The 23,580-nt window shown below is 40.1% G+C and overlaps 1 protein-coding gene and 1 non-coding gene across 2 annotated transcripts; one reads left to right on the top strand and one right to left on the bottom strand.

Annotated features, from left to right (window-relative positions):
• Positions 1–326: 326 nt before the first annotated feature.
• On the top strand, positions 327–399 carry TRNAV-AAC (transfer RNA valine (anticodon AAC)). The gene has a single exon. It is a non-coding gene; the product is annotated as a tRNA-Val (tRNA).
• A 2,744-nt stretch (positions 400–3,143) lies between these two features.
• LOC100371725 (uncharacterized) lies at positions 3,144–23,580 on the bottom strand. Its single transcript, XM_085491201.1, has 3 exons — positions 22,849–23,580; positions 11,447–11,512; positions 3,144–4,895 (listed from the first exon to the last, which is right to left on the bottom strand). Exons 1-3 carry the CDS (start codon positions 23,304–23,306, stop codon positions 3,302–3,304), a joined length of 2,118 nt encoding a protein of 705 aa, XP_085347327.1. The 5' UTR covers positions 23,307–23,580; the 3' UTR covers positions 3,144–3,301.

The raw sequence follows: 23,580 nt of genomic DNA, 5'->3' as shown, positions 1-23,580 counted from the left end.
TGATTTTGAGTGCTTGTTTTTTCTAGTGGTTTGTCCTATTCGATTTTACGTTGTTTTTCTTTGTTTCTTACACTCCATTTTGTAACCATTAATTCAGCGCAATGCGTGAGTGTTCCTGAATAAAATATATAACTGAAAGAAAACTGAGTAGATCGAATATGCTGCCATACAGATTAAATAGAGTGCGCTATTAACCACTAGCTGACTACGAATGGTACTACTATATACTAGTATGCGGATTTATATCTCTGCCAATCTGGACTGTGTCTGTACTCTTAATAAATAATTGTGCAAATGATAACTTATCTTCGCCTTGCCAGTCATGAGTTTCCGTAGTGTAGCGGTTATCACGTTCGCCTAACACGCGAAAGGTCCCCGGTTCGAGCCCGGGCGGAAACAATGGAAAATTCATATTTTATTAAGCACTCAAATATCAGTTATATTTTTTCAGTAAAATGAAGTTGACATTTAATTCTCTGTAAACTGGATGTAATGTCACGATTGCTAGTAATCGTGGCACAACTTAGTGAAAGACGTGCATAACACACCTTTCTTCTAAATCGCGCCCTCTAGTGACATAAAATGACGTATTCGGGTTAAGTACAGTGATGTATTTAATATTAAAATACAATTAAACCACCCTACAATTTTCGAAACCGGTTTTTCTAACCACCAAATATATTTTCTATGGCGGAGTTATGCCACGCACTCGTAATTGGGGCAGTTGCGCTACACTTATGTATCCGTTGCGAAAACTGTAAATGGCCACCCACAAAATGAAAAGCACAACATCGTTCTTATCATGATATTCAACTTTATTCTTCGAAGTATAATATCAATATTAATATAAATATTATAAAACCCTTTGCAAAATAAAACATTACTAACGTTAGTTCACAAAGAATAACAGGAACAGAAACACCGAGTTCGTTCACATGTCGGCGACATAAACATCACAGCGTATTAAAAAGAAATAGGGAGGGAGACCAAGGGAGGAGCATCACGCAGAAAAAACGATACTGTCAAATTGTGAAATAATTTAAACTTATTCGTAAGAATTAGCTTCATTCTTGCCAAAACCATGACATAGGCTGCCATTACGAGCGTTGTCCCACTTAATCCAGTTGATCAAACAAAATAAGCGTTTCCAGACCGGGGATAGAGTGGCTGTCACGTGATCAGCCAATGTCGTCCAAAAACATAATCTTTATTTATAGATGACTACAGATCAAAACGATATCAACGCTTTGAACAAGATCCATAGACAACTTAGAAAATTAGCGAGACCGTGGGATCTAAAAATACTCCCGCTTTGTCATGATTGAAAAAAAAAAACATGTCCGTTTTCTGATAGTCAATAGAAGAGATTTTTATTTTTGTGACGTCGTTTGGTACACCAAGAAGCACAGTATCAAGCCTGCAAGTTTACGTTACACCCCAAAACAGCATGTGCGCGCATGCGAAACCCCGTATCTTCGACTTCCGGGAAATTCGTCTATGTCACCCGTTGAAATCAAAGAGGTGACTTGTCACTAGGGGGCGCGATTACAGGAAAGATATATACACGCTTCACTCACTCACGGTAACATTTATTAGTCAGGCGTTTCCGTAAGGTAGCGGCTATCTTTTTCGTTTACACGCGAAAAGCTGTTTCCCGGGCGGGAAAAAAAATGGTATACAGTGTTATATTTTATAAAATGGTAGAATTTAGTAGTTTTCAACAGAGATGGCAATTTTCATACATATATAATGCATATTACATTATTGTCAACCAATAAGGTGCATTATATTGTTTGTAGACCTCACAACTGATCAGGTGATAATTTAACTATCATTCTACGCCAGCTACGGCGGAAATTGTGTGAATGTCTTTAACATCACCACGTACATGTCTTTCCCCAAAGCGTCAAAGGCGTCACGCCGCGTCCTGTTTTGGCATGGGCCCCATTCAATGTACTGGAGGCATTCCTCGTTGACGCGCGCGCTACGTGACGAATGTAACGTGTATACCCCGGATGTTCATCGTCATATCCTGCATGGTAACTGCAACATTCGCGCCAAACGTAACTACGCTCCGCTAGCATCGGATAAGTTAACACTTTGTCTCACATTGTAATCGCGATGGCCGAGATGAATAAAAAATTGTGAAAGATTTCAATTTTGTGATTTAATGTTTTCATTATTGTGCGTCCATGCCATTAATTGGGGCACCAGAAAAGTCTTCGGGAAAGAAGAGCCTGAAATGTTGTGTCTCAATCCGTATGGGGTAAACGCTGCCATGGTAACTAGAAAAAAAAGTCATACATTGTATTGATAAGAATCCCTATTTTGATAACAAATAACAATTTAGTGGACTTCTAAGCGCAACATTTGAATTCGGTTCGAATATATCGCGTCTTGTCGCCCTCAGCACAAACAAGCAGCATTATCATAATGTTTTTTTTTAAGCTTTACGGGTTTTTATTAAAAATATGTCACTATTTCCAGCAAGTGGAAATTACAAAAGATGATGTAAATCTTTACATTATCAAAAATAAATCACTGAAAACGTCCCAGTCGTTAAGCCACGTGTTCAAAGATCGTGTAACTAAACAGTATTGTTGTATACGTGGCATTGTACACATGGTATTGAACACGACATGTCATGACGGCTTGGGCGGTTTAGCGGATCGAAAACCCATTTTAAAGGCCCAGTAAGAGGAGCTCTGTGTTAGCGATTATCGTGCTATTGAGAATAACACCAAAATATGAATATATATGATATGAATGTGAGATGTATTATAGCAGAGTATACATACTAGTAGATATTTTTTGCAACAACGCCACATCGTGTCGCTTTTGCCAGTGACGATGTTTTCGTTTTTTTGGAATCGAATTTAAAATCTGCAAGTAAATGCAGATAATATGCTGTTTCGACAACATCGCGGATTAATACAAATAACTACAAGAACATTGTTATCAGGACAAGTGTGTTGGACGGATTGCACACAAAAAAGTTACATTTCTCAAATGTAGGGCTAAAAACGGAAGGCGGGAATGATGTAAGCCTACAACATTGCACGTGTAGGTTTTTGTAAAAAAAGTCTTGTTGAAGTTGAACCAATGGTTTGGTAATTATGGCCGAATCTGACAGGCGCCCAAAATGACAGTTACATGTTTTTTTTTAATAACGAACGTACGAGACACAAAATCAAGAAAATAAAAATCTATGGCCGCCAAGAACTGCCAACCACAGTTACCACTATCACAAACACCCAGAGGGAAATGCACCACCAGAAAGGACGTCACCAAGCGTCAAATGTTAAGCGGTTCTCGTTTTATTGGATCCAACAAAAGCTTTGTGTTGGTCTTCCGTGACGTAGGGGTTTCCCTCTACAATAACCGTGTTCATTTCTGTCATTTTGATATGGGTTGGCAAAAACTTTGGCACTTCGACGAGCTTGCCTCGCCGTGGCGTCGATGGCTCGCTTTGCTGACTCCCTGAGCTATCTGTTTTTTCCCTGTACAACACTGGATTAGATTTCGTTTCGGGGCCCGTGGCTTTTCCTTTGATACCAAGCTTAGTTTCTACATCCTTATCCCGAATCCGGGCGTCTGACAGTTCCATAATACGCAACTTGATTGGTCCCTGTCGCACAGTGGATGATTTTGACGGGGTTTGTTGTTTCTTTGGCTGTTCTTTGTTTTCATTGACGCCGCTAACTGAGTGGTTCATTGGTGATAGTCGCAGGGACGCCCTCAACTTCTCCTGCAGCTGTTTCTCTTCTTCTTTCAGACTGAACCGATTCCGGTACTCGTTTACAGTCATTTCTAGCTGCTGCTTTCCTCTTTTCTTTGGCCCACCCTCGCTAATGTTCGGTTTCTGGTGCAAAACGCTACTTTTCCACCGCACACTATCTGGATTATCTTTAGGGTTGACCTCTGTTCTTCTCTCGTGTATGGCAATCCCCCTTATTTCATGTTCGTCAAAGTTTATGCCAATCGATTCCGAGGGAATGCTCGATGAGTTTTGTACATTTTCAACAACTTTAGTTTTCAATATTTTCTCGTCGGAGGTCTCAGTAAAGTCATTTGTAGAGTTCGGAGGGTTTTGAGTAGAATCAGTGGGCATGGGAGGCTCTCGTATACCTTCCCGCAAGTCCCACTCTCTCACCGACGCCACTGAAGCACGGTTCTTCATACTGCTCGATGTCGGTCGGCTGCCGAAGAACTTTTCCCGCGCTTTTTCGAAATTCTCCCGAGCAGCTGTGACGTATTTGTCGGTGTCGGCATGTCTGGAACTTTTGAACGGTTTCTTGCGCGTTTTTGCGTCGCTCAGTTTCACCCTGTAGGAAGAAACGCCCTCTATCGGTGGCATTTCTCGAATCGGTACTGACGACGACCTTTTAAGCGGCGGCTGGTAACTCCGCTTGCTACCGTGCACGCCGCTCCCGTCGTGAACGATTTGGACGGAAAATGGAAACTTCACGCTCGGCCCGTAAAGTAAATCGAGACACGACCTTCCATTTCTGACTGCTGCGCGTATTTCGGTTCCCTCGACACCCATTGGCCGCTGCCTTTCCACCCGCTCGGACAAAAGCGGCGCTAGTGACTCCGAGTCGGATGACTCCGATGAACATGGGCGCTCATCCGTAGACTCATTTGCAGTTTCCTCCGGTGACGTCATGACTCCGTAAGAAGTTTGGATGATGGGTAATTGTAACTCCTTGTATTCTACTTGATGATTGGGAGAACTGCCCGCAAGTGTCGGACTTTTTTCTACCGTAGTTTCCTTCGTCTTTGTTTGACCTTTGGCGGGCCTGCTATGTCGAAACTTTGTAAGGAACTCGCCTCCCAGGCTTTTTGGCATTACATGGGTCCTTGTTTTTAACGTCTCCAGAATTCTTGTCCAGAAACTGAAACAGGAAATTAAGAAAGACAACCGTTAATAATTCAGTTCCCTCAGAATAATCGCGCCCGTTCTCTCGGGAGATTGTTTTAGGCAGTGCGTTTCGCCACGGTGTCGCTTCTTATCTTCTCGACAGCGAGTGTATATCCGATGAATCGCGCACTTGGCTTAGCCATTTCAACTTCACGAAATGTATTGCATTATTATTTTTGCCATATTTTGTTATTTTTATTATTCAAGTTGTATTTTCTATTGTATAGGTGCCACCCTTGTGATCTATTCCCGACTTTAATCAAGTTTAAAGGGCGGTAGTCGTCGCGCTGCGCATGTGCGACATTTGTGTTGATGAACATTGATTTTCCCATAATCCAATGCGCTTTTCTAATGGAAATCACAAGTATGAGGTTCGACCTGGACGCGACTAGCACAAATTGCCGCTCGTGACTCCTTCGATACCTTCTAAACACCTAATGAAATACCTAATTAAAACTTGGTAACGTCTAAGTTTGTACTCGTTGCTCTGTGCAACAGTCAAAGTCGCCATCTTTGTTTATAAAAGACCCATATATCTTGCGCATGCGTGGCGCGACGACTACCGTCCTTTAAGTTTAATAAAAAAAAATGAATCCTAGAATATCTATAGTTCACATTCTCTACCCAGAGTAAGTTGTCAATGAATATTCATTGACATGTCGTAACGTGTCAGCTTGTTTGGGATAAGACCATCTTGTCGGTGCACGCCAGTGGTAAAGTTCAACGTGTACAATCTGCGGAGCAACCAACCAACACGGAGGAACGTCATTTGACCCAAATCACAAAATGCTTCAGTTTCATGGCACTTAATAGTAAACTAATGAAGTAGTAAACTTAACTCGGCTCTAAATTGTCAACACACCCACTTTATAACGGCATCCGTAGGCACAAGATGACCTTGAGTGATTTGAACGACGGTCTCTGATGCTGATTTTAACGGGTGGTGTGGCCAAGTTTTGGTTGCATACTCGATATAAGACACATCAAATGGGATCCGAGACCGCCGAGTTTATGGCATACTAAATCATGAAGATGGCCAATTGATAAGCACAATACCATATGAAAAGGGATGCTTTTAACGAGACATTCTTGCAATTCAATAATTCCCCTTTCCGCACACTTCACATTATACTGTTTTACGGCATCCAAAGGTGTCATGGACATCGTGTACTAGTATTTCCGAGGTCGTAAACAAATGTGAACACCTTTTTTAAGGTATCTGAACACACCAACCGGTCGCAACTTACACTTAACGGTGAACAATATAATTTTGAAGTTGTCATGAAAAAATAACTTCTTCCAGTCCTTCATACTATAATCATAATGTAGCTACATTCCAACCATTGTTAATTTCACGTGACGTTATTGTAATATATTGCTAGTATAAGGCGATTTGAATAAGAATAATCGTGCGCGAGGCGCAGCCGAAAAAAAAGAACTCGTTTTTGAGTTTATTGATATTATACTAATAATACGTCATTTTATAATTGTTTAAGCTCACAATTGGTTATTTTTTCTTCCGTTTCACCGTGACGTTATTAGTTTCTCGCCCCCAATTGTTCCAACCGCAGTCCCTCAACAACGCTGTGCTTCAACACGTGACATAGCATAGTCTGGAGTACATGTATCACGTGACCATTAATGCATAATTGAAATTGATATTTTCTTTTTAAAAACCAGATGTTTCTCGCCACCAAAATGATAATTATCGAAAACAGGCATTTACACTTGTGTTTATATCCGTGTTTCATAATTCGCGACACGTAATCACCCATAATCTAATAATTATCATTAAGAGGGGTGACTCCGAGTACACGATATTTCAATCACAGTACATCTTATATTATAATATTATATGTACACATTCCGAGGTGAAAATACAGTATAAAGAGGGTCGTCGCCTGTGCGCGTGCTGGAATTGAGCTGCACAATGACACGCTATGGTCGTATGCCGCATGCGTAGATGACGACTTCCGCCGCTTTAATTATTCGCTGGTTTTATTTTCACTCATTTCGCCGATAGCTAAATCCGGTAAATTAAAACCCAATCAATCAATTAATCAATTTTATCAAGATAATTATTGTTTCCTTCACAAAACAGTGCATTTAAAACCTAGTGAATATCCCCGCAATCTCAAATCCATCAAAATTACACCCAGTGAATGATTTCCTCTCTACTGTAATTATGCAAATTCACGCAAATCCTGACCATGTGACTATCGAACATTCCGACCGTACACGTACTCCGTACACCGATGGCGTACCTATATTTTGTAGCTGCATATCGCGTCTGGTAGTGTCGAAAGAAATACAAGCAAACTATAACAGTTCGTGCCAAGCGTAAACTATAAGAAGAAAGACCCAAATCGGCCGATTCGTCTCCCTTCAACGATTTCAAGGAATAGTTATCATGACTCAATAGTTTCCACGGAGACCGTATAAACACACCATGTCGCAACAATTTCGTTTTATTCTCACGGTAATGGGTGACGTTTGACCTCCCTGACAGAAGTATTTCTCGGCCTAATCGAGTGGTGCGTTTGGTTGCGGGGAGAAAAGCACACATGCGCGAACAGGGTTACCCACGAGAACACGAACACGTCGCCATGACAATAAACAATAACAATACGAGATTATTTATTAATATTTGAATTGGTTACCCTCATAAATGAATGCATATGATGTGTTGTCAATGGGATGACGAAAAACTGTCAACCCATGACTTCCGGTTATACAATAAAAATATTTGAAACAATTCTCGTCAGAAGTACATCTATATTGAATCTTCAGGGATTACATTTCTTCATATACGGTTATTTGTTAGATTCGCCCAGAATCGCATTACGATAAACTAAAACCTTCGTGGCAGTGCAACCAATCACTGCGTCAACTCGAGCGTATTAATATCGACCGACATTGTTTTGGATTCGACGTACTAGCTGTTGTCGATAAGAAAAACATATAGTATAGCGAATGGATTACACATTGTCACGGGCCCGATCCTTACAGTTCCGTTACGAAAGGTGATTAGTCAGGGGCGTATAGGGTTTAATGAGGTCGTGTCCGCGAATGGTGAAACTGTAATTTCACTCATTTCACTCCCTGAGAAGAATATAACGAATGGCAGCCTTATTCCTGTAATTTGGCGCCCGAGAATTCAGTATAACCGTGAAAAAACTAATCTGTACTTACACGGGGACATACACAATTATATCGCACTTCGCATTACGTCACTAATTAGGGATAGCTGAAAGGGAAATGTATGCCATAGAATCATAAATTACGTCATACAACACGTAACTTTGTTTATAGAATATAGAAATAGTGTCAATTGAGTTGAAAGTTACTAATTAAAGGACGACAGTCGTGACTCCGCGTCCTGTTTGATATGGGACTCATAGCGACGTATACAACGCGTGTAAAATGCATTGTTTATTTACATGAAATTCTAACACGCGCTGCGCGACGACCACCGCGCTTTAAGTATTTGAGCCCAAATGTGTACGTACATGTGTTGGCACAGAACGATGATAGCTATCGCATTGCACTCAGATCGCCCCCAGGACGTAGTGCAATATCGATCCGTATACTTGCAAGCAAAAGCTTATTCACTTGTGGTCACCACTATTCAACACTGAAGAACCGGTCAAAACATTATATTTAATTTAAAGTCCATGTACATTTAAATAATTGATCAGGCACCCAATCACTTCCTTTTAAAATTTTAAAGCGGAAATAATAAACATTTTAGTGTTTTCAGACTAGTATTAGCGCTCGAACTAATATCTTGATGTTGATATTCCGAATTGATCTGGATTTCCATTTAAAGCGGGAGGGTCGTCACCTGCGCACGCGTGAGATTTGAGTCCCAAGCCACGATAACAACACACACAAGAAACGCAAAGGCTCATGGGTAGCCGCTTGTTTGTAAACAATGACACGCTATGGTCATCTGACGCATGCGCAGATGACGACTCCCTGCTTTAAATGTGGGAGTTATTTTCATATATGCACCAATGACCACACACCACACTCGAAATACAATAATGCGACGTACCAGTAAACCAGAACGCATGCGCATTAAAACGTTAAAAGATGCAATATGGACGCCAACATATATGTTGTTAGATACTGCATTTTTAATTTGTTTACGTGTTGCTTGCTCCCCAAAACTAATAATAGATTAGTCTGAGCCACGCCCGATCTCGATTGCGTAAGTGTGTACCATTTGTACTTACAGCTTTCATTATTTCATCATTAGTTTATGTCTGACAGGAATCTAATTTAATTTATTTACATATACATAAATAAAATACGTAATAATATAATTGAGCAAGTATAATATTCAAGCGCCTTTAATGCATAAATTTGGAGGTGATTAATTGACCGATGGGGTATTTTTTAATTAGTGTGTTCCCGAGAATACAATACTACCACCCATCCTGCATCGAAGGCGCACTGTCGATGACAAGCCCGGTCAAAGATCGCGACTTCTGCATTCAGCGTTGACAGGGAGAAGCTCCCTCCCGCTAAAATATGCCCACGCCCGGATTAAAACGTTCAAATCGGTTCCACAATGAGACTGCCAGGGACACGTTTTGGGACGAGGTAGCGAACAATGGGCGAAGCACTGGTAAATTGTTTTCGGGTACGCATCGAAGGTCGCATCCTCTTATCATCCCCGTACTACTAGTAACTCAATCCCAACCAATAGATCACCGGCTATTGTTGGCACCTCCGCCCCGAATGAGAGTGCCCGAAAAGAACACGACATAAAACGCGAGTCTATGCAATAACCCGGTAACTAGGGAAACCAACTGATCGGTCATGGTCCGTGCAATAACCAGCGGCATGATGACATATGAACCGAGTGTTAAAATGTGACCAACTTGAAGACACACTGTCGCCGCACAGGCACTTCCGAATGGGCAGAAGTAGTCAGGTGGAAACGTGATCTACCCCCTCCAACCAACCCACCCACACACCAGTAATTCGTCAAGCTATATATCAAATCCTGTACAAATTACAGCGTATAATTTTAAAGGGAGCTCGCCGCAAAGTGTCTACGATCACTAGTAACGCACAATTACTGTTAATTGTTCAGCCGTTGATGCAATCGCTCAGCGACGAGTGTAATTATTGAAGAGCATGCGCGAACATACTTTGTTACCCGGATTGAATTTGTCGTGGATGAATGAGACAAACAAGATGTCGTGATTACCTAGACGTAATTGTAGTTTTGTAATAACTACAATTATTATACATCTGTTACCGTAACGCCATAAGTTACAGCATGCCGAAAATTTGCGGTATTTTACGGGGTATTTTCATCCTACCATATAAGATAATGCGAATTCCAAATATGGAATGATTACGCGCGTAAGCGTCCTCTGATCATAAAAACAATCATGGCTGCCACCAGAATTTGACCGGACTCCACACAAATAAGTTCGCTGATTCTGTTCTAAATATTTTAGATTTCGTAATTCCCATGATGTATCCTTGGAAGGAAAAGATGTATAATAATAAGGTTATTACGAGAATACCTCAAAGTATGCACTCAGACAGTACGCCGCGCCGCGCTCTAGCTGTACTGTCTTCGTGCATACTTTGAGGTATTCTCGCAATAACCTCATATTATTGAGAATATTACAATATTTAGGCAAAATTCAAAACAATACAGTTGATGAACAATACTAGGCTAGTTCATATACTGGAGACACTGTAAGAAATGGTAGCTTTATTGCGGACAGCTGCGTGTCACCATAGACATTGGCGAGGAGAACACGGTAAAATAGCACTTGAACAAAAACAACAAACATTATTTTGCATATTGAATCACACTAAAAAAGACCAAAGATTATTATTATATGACCCGGAACCAAATACAGGGGTCAAAGTTCACACAAAATGGAGAGTTGTAGGCTGGTAGACAAAATATTTAACAAAGCAAAGTTATTTAATATATATCATTACGCCGATTAGTAGTTTCCCGCCACAAATGAAGTTAACACAAATATATGAAAATAAGTCATTATTTTACGATGAAAAACAATGAGAAGATGACCACGTGATTATTTTGCATATTACCCGAACCATTTTATCACATGCAATACCGTTTGATTGAAAAACAGTTACTCACATGGGTGGAATACTAGGACATTCGTGTGACCGTGAAACTACCGGTCTAACGAATGAGCTGTAACATCTAAGAAACCAGAGAGAAATAGTAGGTTAAATGAACTAGCATTTGGGGCCAGGTTTCGTGCCGCCATGATTATTTTGTTTTTGAAGTCTTTTTCGGCGAAAAACTCAGACACGTTGAGTCATCATACCTTCAAATGAATGGCCACTGACAGATCGAGTATGGAGGCGAAGTTGTTATATTTCAGCGATTAGTGATTATCTGTTAGCGGATTTGGCTTCTTTAAGAAACTGTCTAAATACGGGCCATTTTTTGATTTGATGTACTAGTATGCTGATGTGTATGCAAGCGTCGGAACTGCAAAGGTTCTGAACACTTACTTTCTTTCGTCAGTCTTTACCGGACCATTGGGCTGCAAAATGGTGTCTAATCTCTGGAAAAGTTCCCTGCAATAGAAGGAAAAAACGTAACTGTTTAAAAAAAGAACTACTGACATATACAGGCGAGAATTTGCATAACTATAACACGTGTAAAGAATTGATGGTTATCTTGTTTGCGCAGCTAACCACGTGATAATAATGCAAGTTTATTCCGATAAGTTTCCGATAGTTGCGATGTGGGTCTCACATTCTACGCCCACAATCAGTGGGAGGTCAATGACGACATAAAACGCATGCGCTTTTAGCCACACGTTATGCAAATTACGCACTTCAACATTTGAATATCACAATGCTGCACATTTTCATGAATCCAGTGACAGAGGTCAACGAGTGTCGACAGGGGAAGAGCGTTGCTGATTTATGGAATATTACAACGGTTAATTAAAAGGTGCATGACTATCGGTTCTCGGCGAACAGTGTATCTATGGTAACCACTCTCATCAGTCATCTTTGCTGATAAGAAATGGCTTGAACAAATCTACCTTGTATTTGGTATATTTTTCCTATCAGTCTACGGTATATACGAAGTCGCTGTCCACAAATAACCGACATCAGAGAAAGCAGCAACATTTTATGACTAAGTCGTTCTGTTATATAGGATGGATACATAACTAAGTGACTGGTATAGTAAAAAAATAATTATCGACTTAATGCAAACCGATAATACAATTTGGAAAAAATAACAACATATGATGGTGCGAATCCTCGTGGGTAAAATAACATTCTGGCATTCTTAATCATCATATGCCGCAAATGGCCGGTGTTTTACGACGATTTCAAAACAAGGCCCATCTCTTAATTTTGATGCAGCAGAATCAACCGACTGAACGAAATATATTACGAGAGATATAAAAGAGTGACAAAATGCACGGTTATAACAAATATGTCACACTGTATTCTGTGCCACGGCGGCCCCTGGCAAGTACACGCTGTATGCACACGACGATATGCCGCCCGCAGAATGGATCAAAATACTTTACACCGATCCCGAATTATAGCTTTAATTTCCTTTAACGCAATGGAATGCCATAATACAGGATGGCGGGCACAAAGGTTGAAGTGGCCGGGGAAATTTTGAAATGAAATTTGAGTTGAATTCATTATTTTTTTGTAGAACGAGTCTAATTAAACGTGACGACAGGTTCTCTATCCTTGTTTATTGGCAAAATGGAAAATGACAGGTGATAACAATCCACGACATATCACGTGACAAAAAATCGGCTGACTCCCAATGCAGCAAATGACTCATATATTAGATTCAATTCTTGCCCCGTGCTACTTAATTGAGTGACAATTTGTCAAAATTTCAAATTATTCAGAAAAAAATCTACGAGAATTTGAACCCCGGGCATTTAAAGTCGTCTGCGCGCTGAAAATCCGGGATAATCTATTTCACCTGCTGTGGCAGGCGACAGTGAATTTAGGCAGCAACATGAAATGAATCATCTTCGTAAAATTAGCATTAACATTTATTATTATAAGACGTCATGGCAACCTTAGCCATAATTCTTTATTTTCGGATGCAAAGCGTAAACAACAATAATTATGAAGGTTTTTAAGCTAAACAAAATAATAAGCCTGCGCGTGGTCATAGACAACAATCACATTAGTTACCTAACAGGATATCGTGGAACACTAAGTGGACCTTATAAATATCAAATTATTCTCGTAATTTATAGTTATATTTGATTGCTATGGAAACAAGCAGTCGATCTCCGGGGATACAGATATTGTGTCCGTTTTAATGGAGAGAAAACCGGTTAACCACAAACAGTCACAGTATCAACTGTCAGCGTATCGTAAAATAAATGGTTAATTCTTATATCTTCATATATACATGTATATATATGAAATGTATAAATTGGCTAAGAGAGTCATATTCGTCGCCATGACGACTGGGCACTAGCCGTATAATACATGATGTATTGCGGCGCCTTTGAGATTCATGGCTGCCACCCGAGCACATAGGTAACGATCTCAGAGCAAACGAGACATGGGTGCCACTAAATACGACTTGCATCGAATAAGTAATCGAAAAAGATGAAAAAAAGGATTATAATGACACGAGGGGAAAACGGAATTATGTAACATTGCAAGTTCCAATGAAACGTGTGTAACATTGCCTAGTTTTCAGATGTCCACGAGTAAAGAGGAACTGAATGGAATACACATCTAAGACACATAAAGTATAGAAAGATAAGCCAATGGATTCAGGCAAGAACGTGAAAACTATTGTAATGACTCTGTAAGGTCGAGTTTGGTGTATATAACCATAATCTCCGACCACAGATGCATTTGACGCGAACAAGTAAATCGAGCATGTTTCTTATTTTGTAAACGCCAACTTGAGTTCCCTTTGATAGGTTATATTACAGCAATCAGGATCGGCCCCAGGGTTCGGTATTAACACAACCAGCGAAGCATGGCAACAGAGAAATGATTCTGCCCACGGCGTATGCCATATGAGAATGCCGGCTCCGAGTACCCGTCGTTATGTCTTTGATCTGTTTCTTCGCGGAAAAACAACAACACCTTGTTTCAATTTGTTGTATATTTTGCGGAGAAAGTGAACTCTTTGTTAGAGGGAAAACAAATATTGTGAAATATGGAACACCAGCCGTTCTGATTCAAACAATCACAATGTTGATGGCCTGGGGGCTATGTTGTGTAGATTGAACGAAGTAGTTTGTTTAAGGCCATCAACAAGGAAAATCGGGTCAGATTTTTAACGACGTTGACCAGTTGACCTAAACAATGATATGTAATTGAGTGGCGTATCAGTATGTTCTTATGTGTTGTTGGTAGGACGTTTTTACATGCTCATTCATAAACGTCCCTGCACAATTACACGTCAAAACATTATCCTCAACGACATTTTATCTTTGACTATTTTATGATATCCGTGTATATATACGTATGGTGTCTGTATCGCCGCCATATTGTCGCCGTGCACCTAAGTTCCGGTGTTGGACGTGAATGAACAGCGCTGATATCAACAAAAAATGACTGATTTTGACTGTGTCCATCACTACAAACTGGACTGTTGTCTTCACCCGAAACTGTATGTCTACTCAAACCTCGTCGTTCTGGGCTAAGTTCAAGTCGTGAATTGCTACAAACGTTCTAACCGTTTGATATTTGTACAGTGTACGTTTTGGTTGTTATGTCAACACCATTTATTTGCGCATGCGTGGAAATTATATGCCCGGATGATTATCAATACGCCAACGAACGTTGTCCTGAAATAATACAGAACCTAGTTTTTCTATTAAAGCGAGAGGGTCGTCACCTGCGCATGCGCGGGAATTGAGTCCCAAGCGACGATAACAACACACGCTAAAACGCAAAGGCTCATGGGTAGACGTTTGTTTGTAAACAATGACACGCTTTGGCCATTTGACGCTTGCGCAGGTGACGACTTCCCCGCTTTAACACATATATAAGTGCAAATACGAAGACGGTGAATGAAATTATGTCCATTCTGTCGCATACCGAGCTACAGCGATTAAACCGGAAGTCCCGGACCAGAATTATGCGGTCTTAAACCGGAAATATTGGATGAGATAAAAGAATAAATTAATTAGTCGATGCATAATTATTTGATTGGTTGACTGTGACTTGGTGTCAGACACTGAGTATGACACAGCTGAATGTGACGCAATTTAAAACAATTTCAACCTTATCTTCGTCACCACGGTTCATCAATATAGTATGTTCTCTACATGGCAAGTGTCAACAACTGAAGAAATTTAGAGTAAGATATAAACACGAGAAAGTTTTGTAAACCTTGCCTAGTACTTCGAATTAAATTGAAGTGGTCAGTATGTAAGTATCTAACACTACGGTACACCGTAGTGTACTTTCGGGCTACGCCCTCACAACAATCCCATGTCCCGTGGGATCTCCTACAGTTACCCACGATTCTTATTATTCTGATTTACTGGCAAGCCAGTGTAGAGTTTTCTATTGTTTACTCACAGCCCCCTTTTTTGTTATTATCAACCCACTTAAGTGTATTTCCGGAACTACTCGGGATCTGATGAAATCACTCTAACTAAAAAAGGCAATAAATGATTAAAAGCATACCAGGTAGAGGACATCAAATGCAATTGAAATATACATGTGAGTTTTACACACCTAATTTGTTGCCCATATTGATCAAATAATTGAATTTATTTAATTGTTACCGTTGTATTTCATCTTCAGTTTATCGGTGTAATTACATCATGAAATTACATTAATTATTTAAAGCGGGGAGTCGTCACCTGCGCATGCGGCAGACGCTCATAGCGTGTCATTGTTTACAAACAAGCGTCTAACCATGAGTCTTTGCGTTTTTAGCGTGCGTTGTTATCGTCGCTTGGGACTCAATTCCCGCGCGTGCGCAGGTGACGGCCCTCCCGCTTTAAGTCAATTGGCTTTGTGCTTTTTGCAATAAATAAATAAACAAACAAACAATATTTTTTTTTATAAAACAGGGCCTCTGACCGTCATTTACATAAAAGAAACGTAATTGCAGACATGCCAATGTACATGCTTGGTATACCATGAAGACACTACACAGGGGGAACCAAGTTATGAATAATCATAAACTAATTCCGCTGTAGGCATTTGATTTAATTCCATCCTTCATGTTACAACACAAATGTATGAATATTTCACGAGGTAAATTACTTGAATACATCTAAGTTTACGATCGATATAAAACCAGGCATGTTATCGCGTATTGACTTACAATGATGGTGACGTCATTACATTGGAGGATCACTGCATTCATCTATTCTGAAAGTTGCATTCTACAAGTCTGATAATATGGCAAAAAACGCTTAGCCTACTAAATTGTCCTTTTATTGGTGCCCACAAAGTGACATGTTTCAATGATTCCGAAATACGCGAATTGGCCAATTCCATCTTTAGCTATAAAACTAATGGCAAGGCGTCGTGGTTAAATGGTGGTAGTCGTCGCGCCGCGCATGCGCGAGATATGGGTCTCCTATAAACAAAGATGTCGGCTTTGACTGTAGCTAGAACAAACCAAATAATACAAACTGAGAGGTTACCAAGCTTTTAATTAAGTATTTTGTTCTGGTGCTTGGAAGGTATCGAAGGAATCGCCGGCGGTAATTAGTGCAAGTGGCGCCCAGGGAAAAATTCGTACTCGTGATTTCATTAGAAAAGCACATTGGATTGTGGGAAAATCCATGTTTATCAACACAAACGTCGCACACGCGAGGCACGACGACTACCGTCCTTTAAGCTATTTTTATCAGTAAACTGTGATAATCGAGCTTGGATAATCCGGATGTGTAGTTTACGAGCCACAGAGAAAATTGGATCATCTTCAAGCCATCACCACGGTTACACTGGCAGCGGTCAAGAAAAAAACAAGATGGCCGACATTGCTATCTGGTAGTTGGATGTCTCCAAACTGAGATAAAATGAAACTAAAATTGTTCAAACTATCACAGTGTTCAGATGAAAGACTCACAGAATATGATTCAATGTACAAAATAAACTCATGAAACGTTCAGGGATGTATTTTTGGGGTACAAACCTTCGTCGCCATATTGGACATCATGAGCAGACGCAGACGTTCGATCTCCCCACCGACTAAAACGATGATTTTTTTTTCTACATCCAACTAGTATTTAACTCACAGAAATGATAACAATGTAAACTATAAATATTAATTTAACAATGCGTTATACTAAAGTATAATTTAATGCGATTTTTCAGCAGTTTTCTCGAACTTTTACGACAAAGACAGCCGACGTCGCTAACCTCAACAAAAAAGCGTTATTGTCTAAAGTTACGATTAAAATAATCGTAACACAACATTAAAATACCCAAACAATAACTACCAACATTTTAGAACATTCGCAGACCGGGTTAGGGGTACAAAATGCCATGGTCAATTTCGATTCAAAGACGGCAAATTTGTCAACAAAACAAACTATCCGTATTTTCATTTTTTTCGAGAACAACGAAACTTCGAGTATCACACAACATTTGCACAGAAGTCGATGATGCTTCTAATTCTACGGCTTAATGAGCTACATTTTTTCAATATAGTGGACATACATGGAACACGAACGGCGATAGCAATATAAGCGATGATGTCATAGTGGTTGGACACGCATCAAAGTGAAGTCGACGGATAATTAGCCTGAGCATATCTAATAATAGACTTTCCTGACCGTTCTTCTTAGTAACCTGTCATCACAACCGTCGCCACTAGCCTACATGTGGGTCACTAAGTCGAGTAATTCCATTATAAGATAGGTGTGCATGCACCCATTTTTTTCCAACGACAGACAGTCATTGAATTAATTGCAAACTAGCTCTGATAGTTGCCAAACGGAAAACATCGGTTTAAGAAATGTGCCTGTAGTGGACAAACCATACGATCTGTATTTCAACTATATGATTTGTAGGCTTCAATATATGATGAGTAGCCAAGAGGTATTGGTACCATCCAGCAGTTCTGCCCACGCGATAGGGCCAGTGTGTTACGTGACCAAATACGGCAGGGCAAATATACACAAACCTACACCACCACAAAATATGGGATACACACCAATAAAGCATTATCATACGTGTTTTCTTTGAGTCTGGACATCGACAGAAATGGGAATCACGTATCCGGTGGTCCAAATTCCCATAATGCGCCATAAGGAAGGACGCCAGACATAATACTGTAGTGTAAACAGTAAACGACAAAACACAAATCGGGATCAACAACACTGATATCACAGCGGCGATGTTAGAAAGGTTAGCCCAGCTGTGTTCTCGCTGTAGATGTTTTAGATACCCACTCTTTTAAAATCGGACGATTTTCACAAAAAATCATACTTGCACACGTGAGGGTTGGTTAATCAGGTAATATCAGTCGTCGTTTTCGATATGGGCACCATTGGTAATCATTAATGTGCTATGACAAACAGATATATATTATACTTGTGTTGAAAACCTAAATATTTCGTATTATATTGTAGAGTTACTGTGAGACAATACCCAACACAACAACCATCGATGTCTAACTGTTATATTAAATTGGAACCCCAATCCCCAAACACTCTTGAAAGGTTAAGCGTAACTAAGCAACGAGCAATCGACTAGGGATCATGTCTTCATCGTAACCATATCTTGCGCAAATTTGTCAACACTAGATTTGATTCATTGCTATTTTGACCCCGAGTAAAGTACTGACTTATAACATGTAACGTCGCCGACAGTTATATCACCACTCTATATTTGTTAATACACTAGTGTTTAGATAAGTTATTTGTGATTTACATTCAAAGTGGTCGAACTTGGTTGCCATTTCGAGAGATACCGAACAACATATATAAAAACACAAGTTCGACTTTGGTGAACTGGTGCATACAATTCATGTCTGTAGCGTGTCTGAACCTAAAAAAAGCAATTATCAAGAACTGAAAATTGATGGTCCGGGAAACTGAAGAATCTAATCAATTCAGATTAACCATTTCTGGTGCATCTGATAAAGCAAGGTTATACTAGTTATCGAGCCACGGAATTAAACCGATATGACTTGTAAACGTTATTTGTTGACAACATGATAACAATTGTTGGCCTCTCATGAAGAGATTAATAATTTCCCGGGCCTGCAAGCTTCTGACATCATCGGACAGAATATTGCGTATGCGCACTAGAAACCAGAAAATTGCATATCTAATTATGCATAATTTGACAATTAGCAAACATGATAAAAAGTATCAGTGCGTCATGGGGTGGACCATATGCCGTACCATAGAGGGACTGTGGCCATACACAGCTCCCTCCTAGTACCATAGCTAAAATTAGAACATGCGTTATATGTAAATAAGGTAATTGGATATTTACAACATGGTCAGCTTACCACCTCGGTCACCACATCTTGCTATGTAAACATTTTGACTAGCTCAGTGGTCACAGATAGTGTTGCTAACGCAACACGACGCAAGCATTCGATGGGCAACAACCCATACTGTGCACGTTCACAGCCAGTCGAATTGAAAGCAAGTTCAAGCGTATGTCGACGATTGGATTATTATTGATTATATTCGAGATAATCGCGATCATGAAACAGTTCTACACTCACCGATATAGAGCTACTTATGAATATATTGTTTACCTTGTTACACCTCGACTATTTTTCTCTTATTATTATGACGATTTGATCCTTGGTATTATCCATACAGGACTGTTGAAATGCGATCAGACCACAGTACATGCGTGACTTCAATAATAACACCCCACTGATTTAATAACTATATAGTTGAGCATTCAATTATTATTTCAAAGGCGGATCTAATTCATATACAAATTATTATAAAAATTACAATCGGTAACATCGGTGTAAAAATATATATTTCGAGAGCAAGACGACAATGCTCATAATGTAAGAAGAGACTGGACAAAATGGCGGAATAAAAGAAATATCTAATCATTCGATCTACTAGATTCATATAAACTGCCAATCTACACACAGTATTACACCATATTGTAAATTATAATATTATCAACAGCACTGTCGAGGATTTGTAACCCGCATGCACACTGAGAGAAAATACCGATTATTCACGTTCACTTGTCAGCCGGCGTCTTGGTCATGTTATAACTACCGGTTTACGAGAGTGTGCACAATACGGTCAGGATATTATAATTGCATATTGTATAATGGAATCTACGCGAACGCTTTTAAAAAACGCCGTAACCAAGGGAATTGTATTGTTCACTAAATTGAAGGCTGTGACTTGCGTTATGTATAAGCGAGTGCTCCCGGTGCATCTTGGAATAAAATAATATAGATTTGTTGACATGTCTTGACCCGCTTCCCACTGTTCGATTGAATCTACAATGATAATAATAAAATGCCATCACATTCTCTCAAGTATAATTGTTTATTTTAAATTATTGGCGCCCTACTTCCCGACAATCACCCGTTCGGAAATCGTTGATGACCGACATGTCGTCACATCAGTTTAACGTGGCCCGACTCACTCAGATATTCGTTGGTATCAGTAGTGACATAAAACGTAGGTATAATGATAAAGACTGGTGTTTCTAAGATATAAAGGAGTTTAGTTTAACGCAATGTTTTACCTACTGGCGGCCAGTTAAATAATACTGCATAGAAACACGTAGCGTGCCAAAGTACTATTCCGCTTAGATACAGAACTACTACTGCCCTACGCAAGACGTGCAATATGGCTTTCTGCTCATCAAAGTTGAATCTATTAAGTAGATCGCACTTAGTAAAAATTTAATGGCGTCGTTTTATTTCTGCGGTATTCCGGATGGGAGGGAGTGTCTTTGTCCATCATATGTGTGACCCATTCTGGTCATGATGGTATCGCAGGGAAATAGTGTAAAACATGTCTTCCCAGTTAACATGTTATTTTAGCTAATTCAGCTAAGCCGTGATTTCGCTAATTTAATTTAAAATATTCTCACAATGTATATGTTCCTCCCGTGTAGAATGACACAAGTTACACATTCGGCCTGAACATTAGTTCGATCTCAGACAACTGATAAATTAGTTTATTTATTAGTTGTCTGAGGTTCGATTGAATGCGAATAAGGTCCTATTTGCAAACAAATTCAAAACATTTGCCATGGTTGAGTGATAGACGTCGGGAAATCGAGCACTGCAGTGAGTAACATTTTGGAGCTATAAATTTCACGATTTTCGGTCGGTTTCTGTGTCGTTGTAAAATAAATCCTCACAAATAAACTATTGATAGATGCATTGTGTTCGAGTGGCATACTGAATTACCGATGCTATAGGAACGATCCGAGTGGTGGAATTGTGTCATGAACCGTTAGTGCATATGTGACAATACTGTATAGTTCCATATGACGTCATCGTTTCACGGACCATTAAACTTGATTGGATGGAAGCTCTAATCCAAATTAACAGGTATAATGTTCACTCTTTTCATATAAACCCATGCAGGACCATTTCATTACGTCACTATAATTAGTAGCACATTTGTAGCACTTCGTCTATTAAAGCTGTTACGGGGACTGTCGGCCAAAAACGTTCGATTGAAAAAGTTATGTTTTTTCTTTGATAAAATAGAAGCAAGAATACATCTGAGTAATGTATACTCGTATCATTTATACATGTTTTGTTATTGCATGTTTATCGCCAATGGCAGCAACTGTACGACACGATCCCGCCCCAAATGACGGAGATTGCGTCATTTTATTTACGAGAATGTTGCACTTTTTCTAGCGTCAATTATTTTTACAGGAGGTCTGGCGTTATCGAACCTGATTCTTCGTAAGCTTCGTTTTCATTGTCGAATCTAAAGATTAAACATTTCGATAACGTACAAACGTGTTTATTTCTTTTCCATGAGAGATCAAATCCCACCGCTTCGAGTCATGATTTTTTTACATGGAAAATGACGCGGGTATTTTCGATCTCAATAGCAGAGGCTAATCGATAAAAATAAGTCCAGTCAGTGAATTCACTGATACCGCGGGGGTCAAGAGAGTCTCGAGTCTTGTTACCAGTGATCGGGGCTAGGTAACACAAAATATGCGGGCAGATCGACATTCATTCAGTGGTGAATTTCAAAGGGCATTGTGGCAACTCCGCAGTAATTTACATTGACACGGCAGTAACAGCATACAACTAATCGCCATAAATGAGATACCGTGTTCGTTTCATTGCCCGGTGTTGTTGAATTCCAGGCGCGACACAATACACGCAGGTTCAGGTAATTTATTTTCTCCGTTCACTGAGCAGAGATTCACGCTTATTGGCAACGCTTTCAACCCATATTAGGTGTCCCTGTTAGCGAGCGTTCATGTTCTAGATAACATAAATAACGACACTCAGACCCTTCAATCTAAGCTAAATATTTGGGTTAATTTTGTTTAGAGAATTCGTGTTGTTTTCCCTAAAAATATACATCGGGGTCAATGTTTACAATTCTGCCTTCCCAGTTATAAATTGTGTTGGCGATGCGAAACATTGTTGGCGGCAGTGGAGAGTATGGAACAACTGGACTAAATACGATGTCAAGCAAAGATCTGTTTGGCCATGGACCTAACATGGGACCTTGGTTTCACTGACATGAGGTTACTGCGTCTATTGTTTATTAGGCCGTTGTTATGTAGATGAATATTATAGACTGTAACAATAATTTAAAGAAATACAAAAAAATTGTACCACAGAATTTGGCAAATTCCGACAGTGTTTTCGACATCAACGCAGCATTTGTAAACAGACGTTCTCTCAGCTCTTTCGGTTCTTCAGTTTGATTCAGTTGTTTGCCCTCATTATATTGTACACATAAGATACATGTCCAAGTTTCCAAACTCACCTGTACCGGTAGATCTTAAATTCATACGGGTCTGGTACCCCTGCCCGCTCAGAGTCGAACCCAAAGGTGGTACGTTTAAGGTGTTCGTCCTCGACGACGTAGTTCCTACGGTAGTCTTTCATATAGCGGCGCGTGTCGCTGTAATGTCGGAAACTATACGATTTCTCCTGCAAGGGGTTCAGCTGACCGCTGATATACAGCGGTGGTTGAGGAGGTGTGTTGGCGTCGTATTTCGAGCCCCCGTTCGGAGCCCGGGTCGCTCTCTGGGAACCTTTCCTGGCCCGAAAACAACCCAGACAGTTGTTGATATCCCATCCACATAGCTTAGAGTCTTCATAGCAGTTTTCCAGCGGACAACATGTGCACGCCTCTCGGTGAAGACTACCCATCAGATGCTGCACCAGGTCTTTGCGGCGTGGCGAGAAATTACATGATTGATCCCCCATCGGGTTGTTCATTGAACTCGTTTACGAGCACAGGGCGACGAACAGCAGCAGTCACGAGGACGATACGTGTACCATCACTGCCAGTTGCTGTCCGCCATTACGCTTTTACGGGCGAATCTTCTGACATGGTTCGCATTGAATAATCTGTAGTGGCTTAACGTTCACGGTCTGTATATAGCTGGAATCCACACATGACGAGGACCGCTACAATACCCGTGTACACAGTAGCGCCACTGACGACAACTGAGCATTTTACCGTGTGTATTCACACGCGCAGCAACCGTGG

The sequence above is a fragment of the Saccoglossus kowalevskii genome, chromosome 16 (assembly GCF_978046115.1).
Source record: "Saccoglossus kowalevskii chromosome 16, keSacKowa6.1, whole genome shotgun sequence".
NCBI classification, from domain to species: domain Eukaryota; kingdom Metazoa; phylum Hemichordata; class Enteropneusta; family Harrimaniidae; genus Saccoglossus; species Saccoglossus kowalevskii.
The sequence above is the reverse complement of the archived record's forward strand: the minus strand, read 5'-3'. Positions and strand labels throughout refer to the sequence as shown.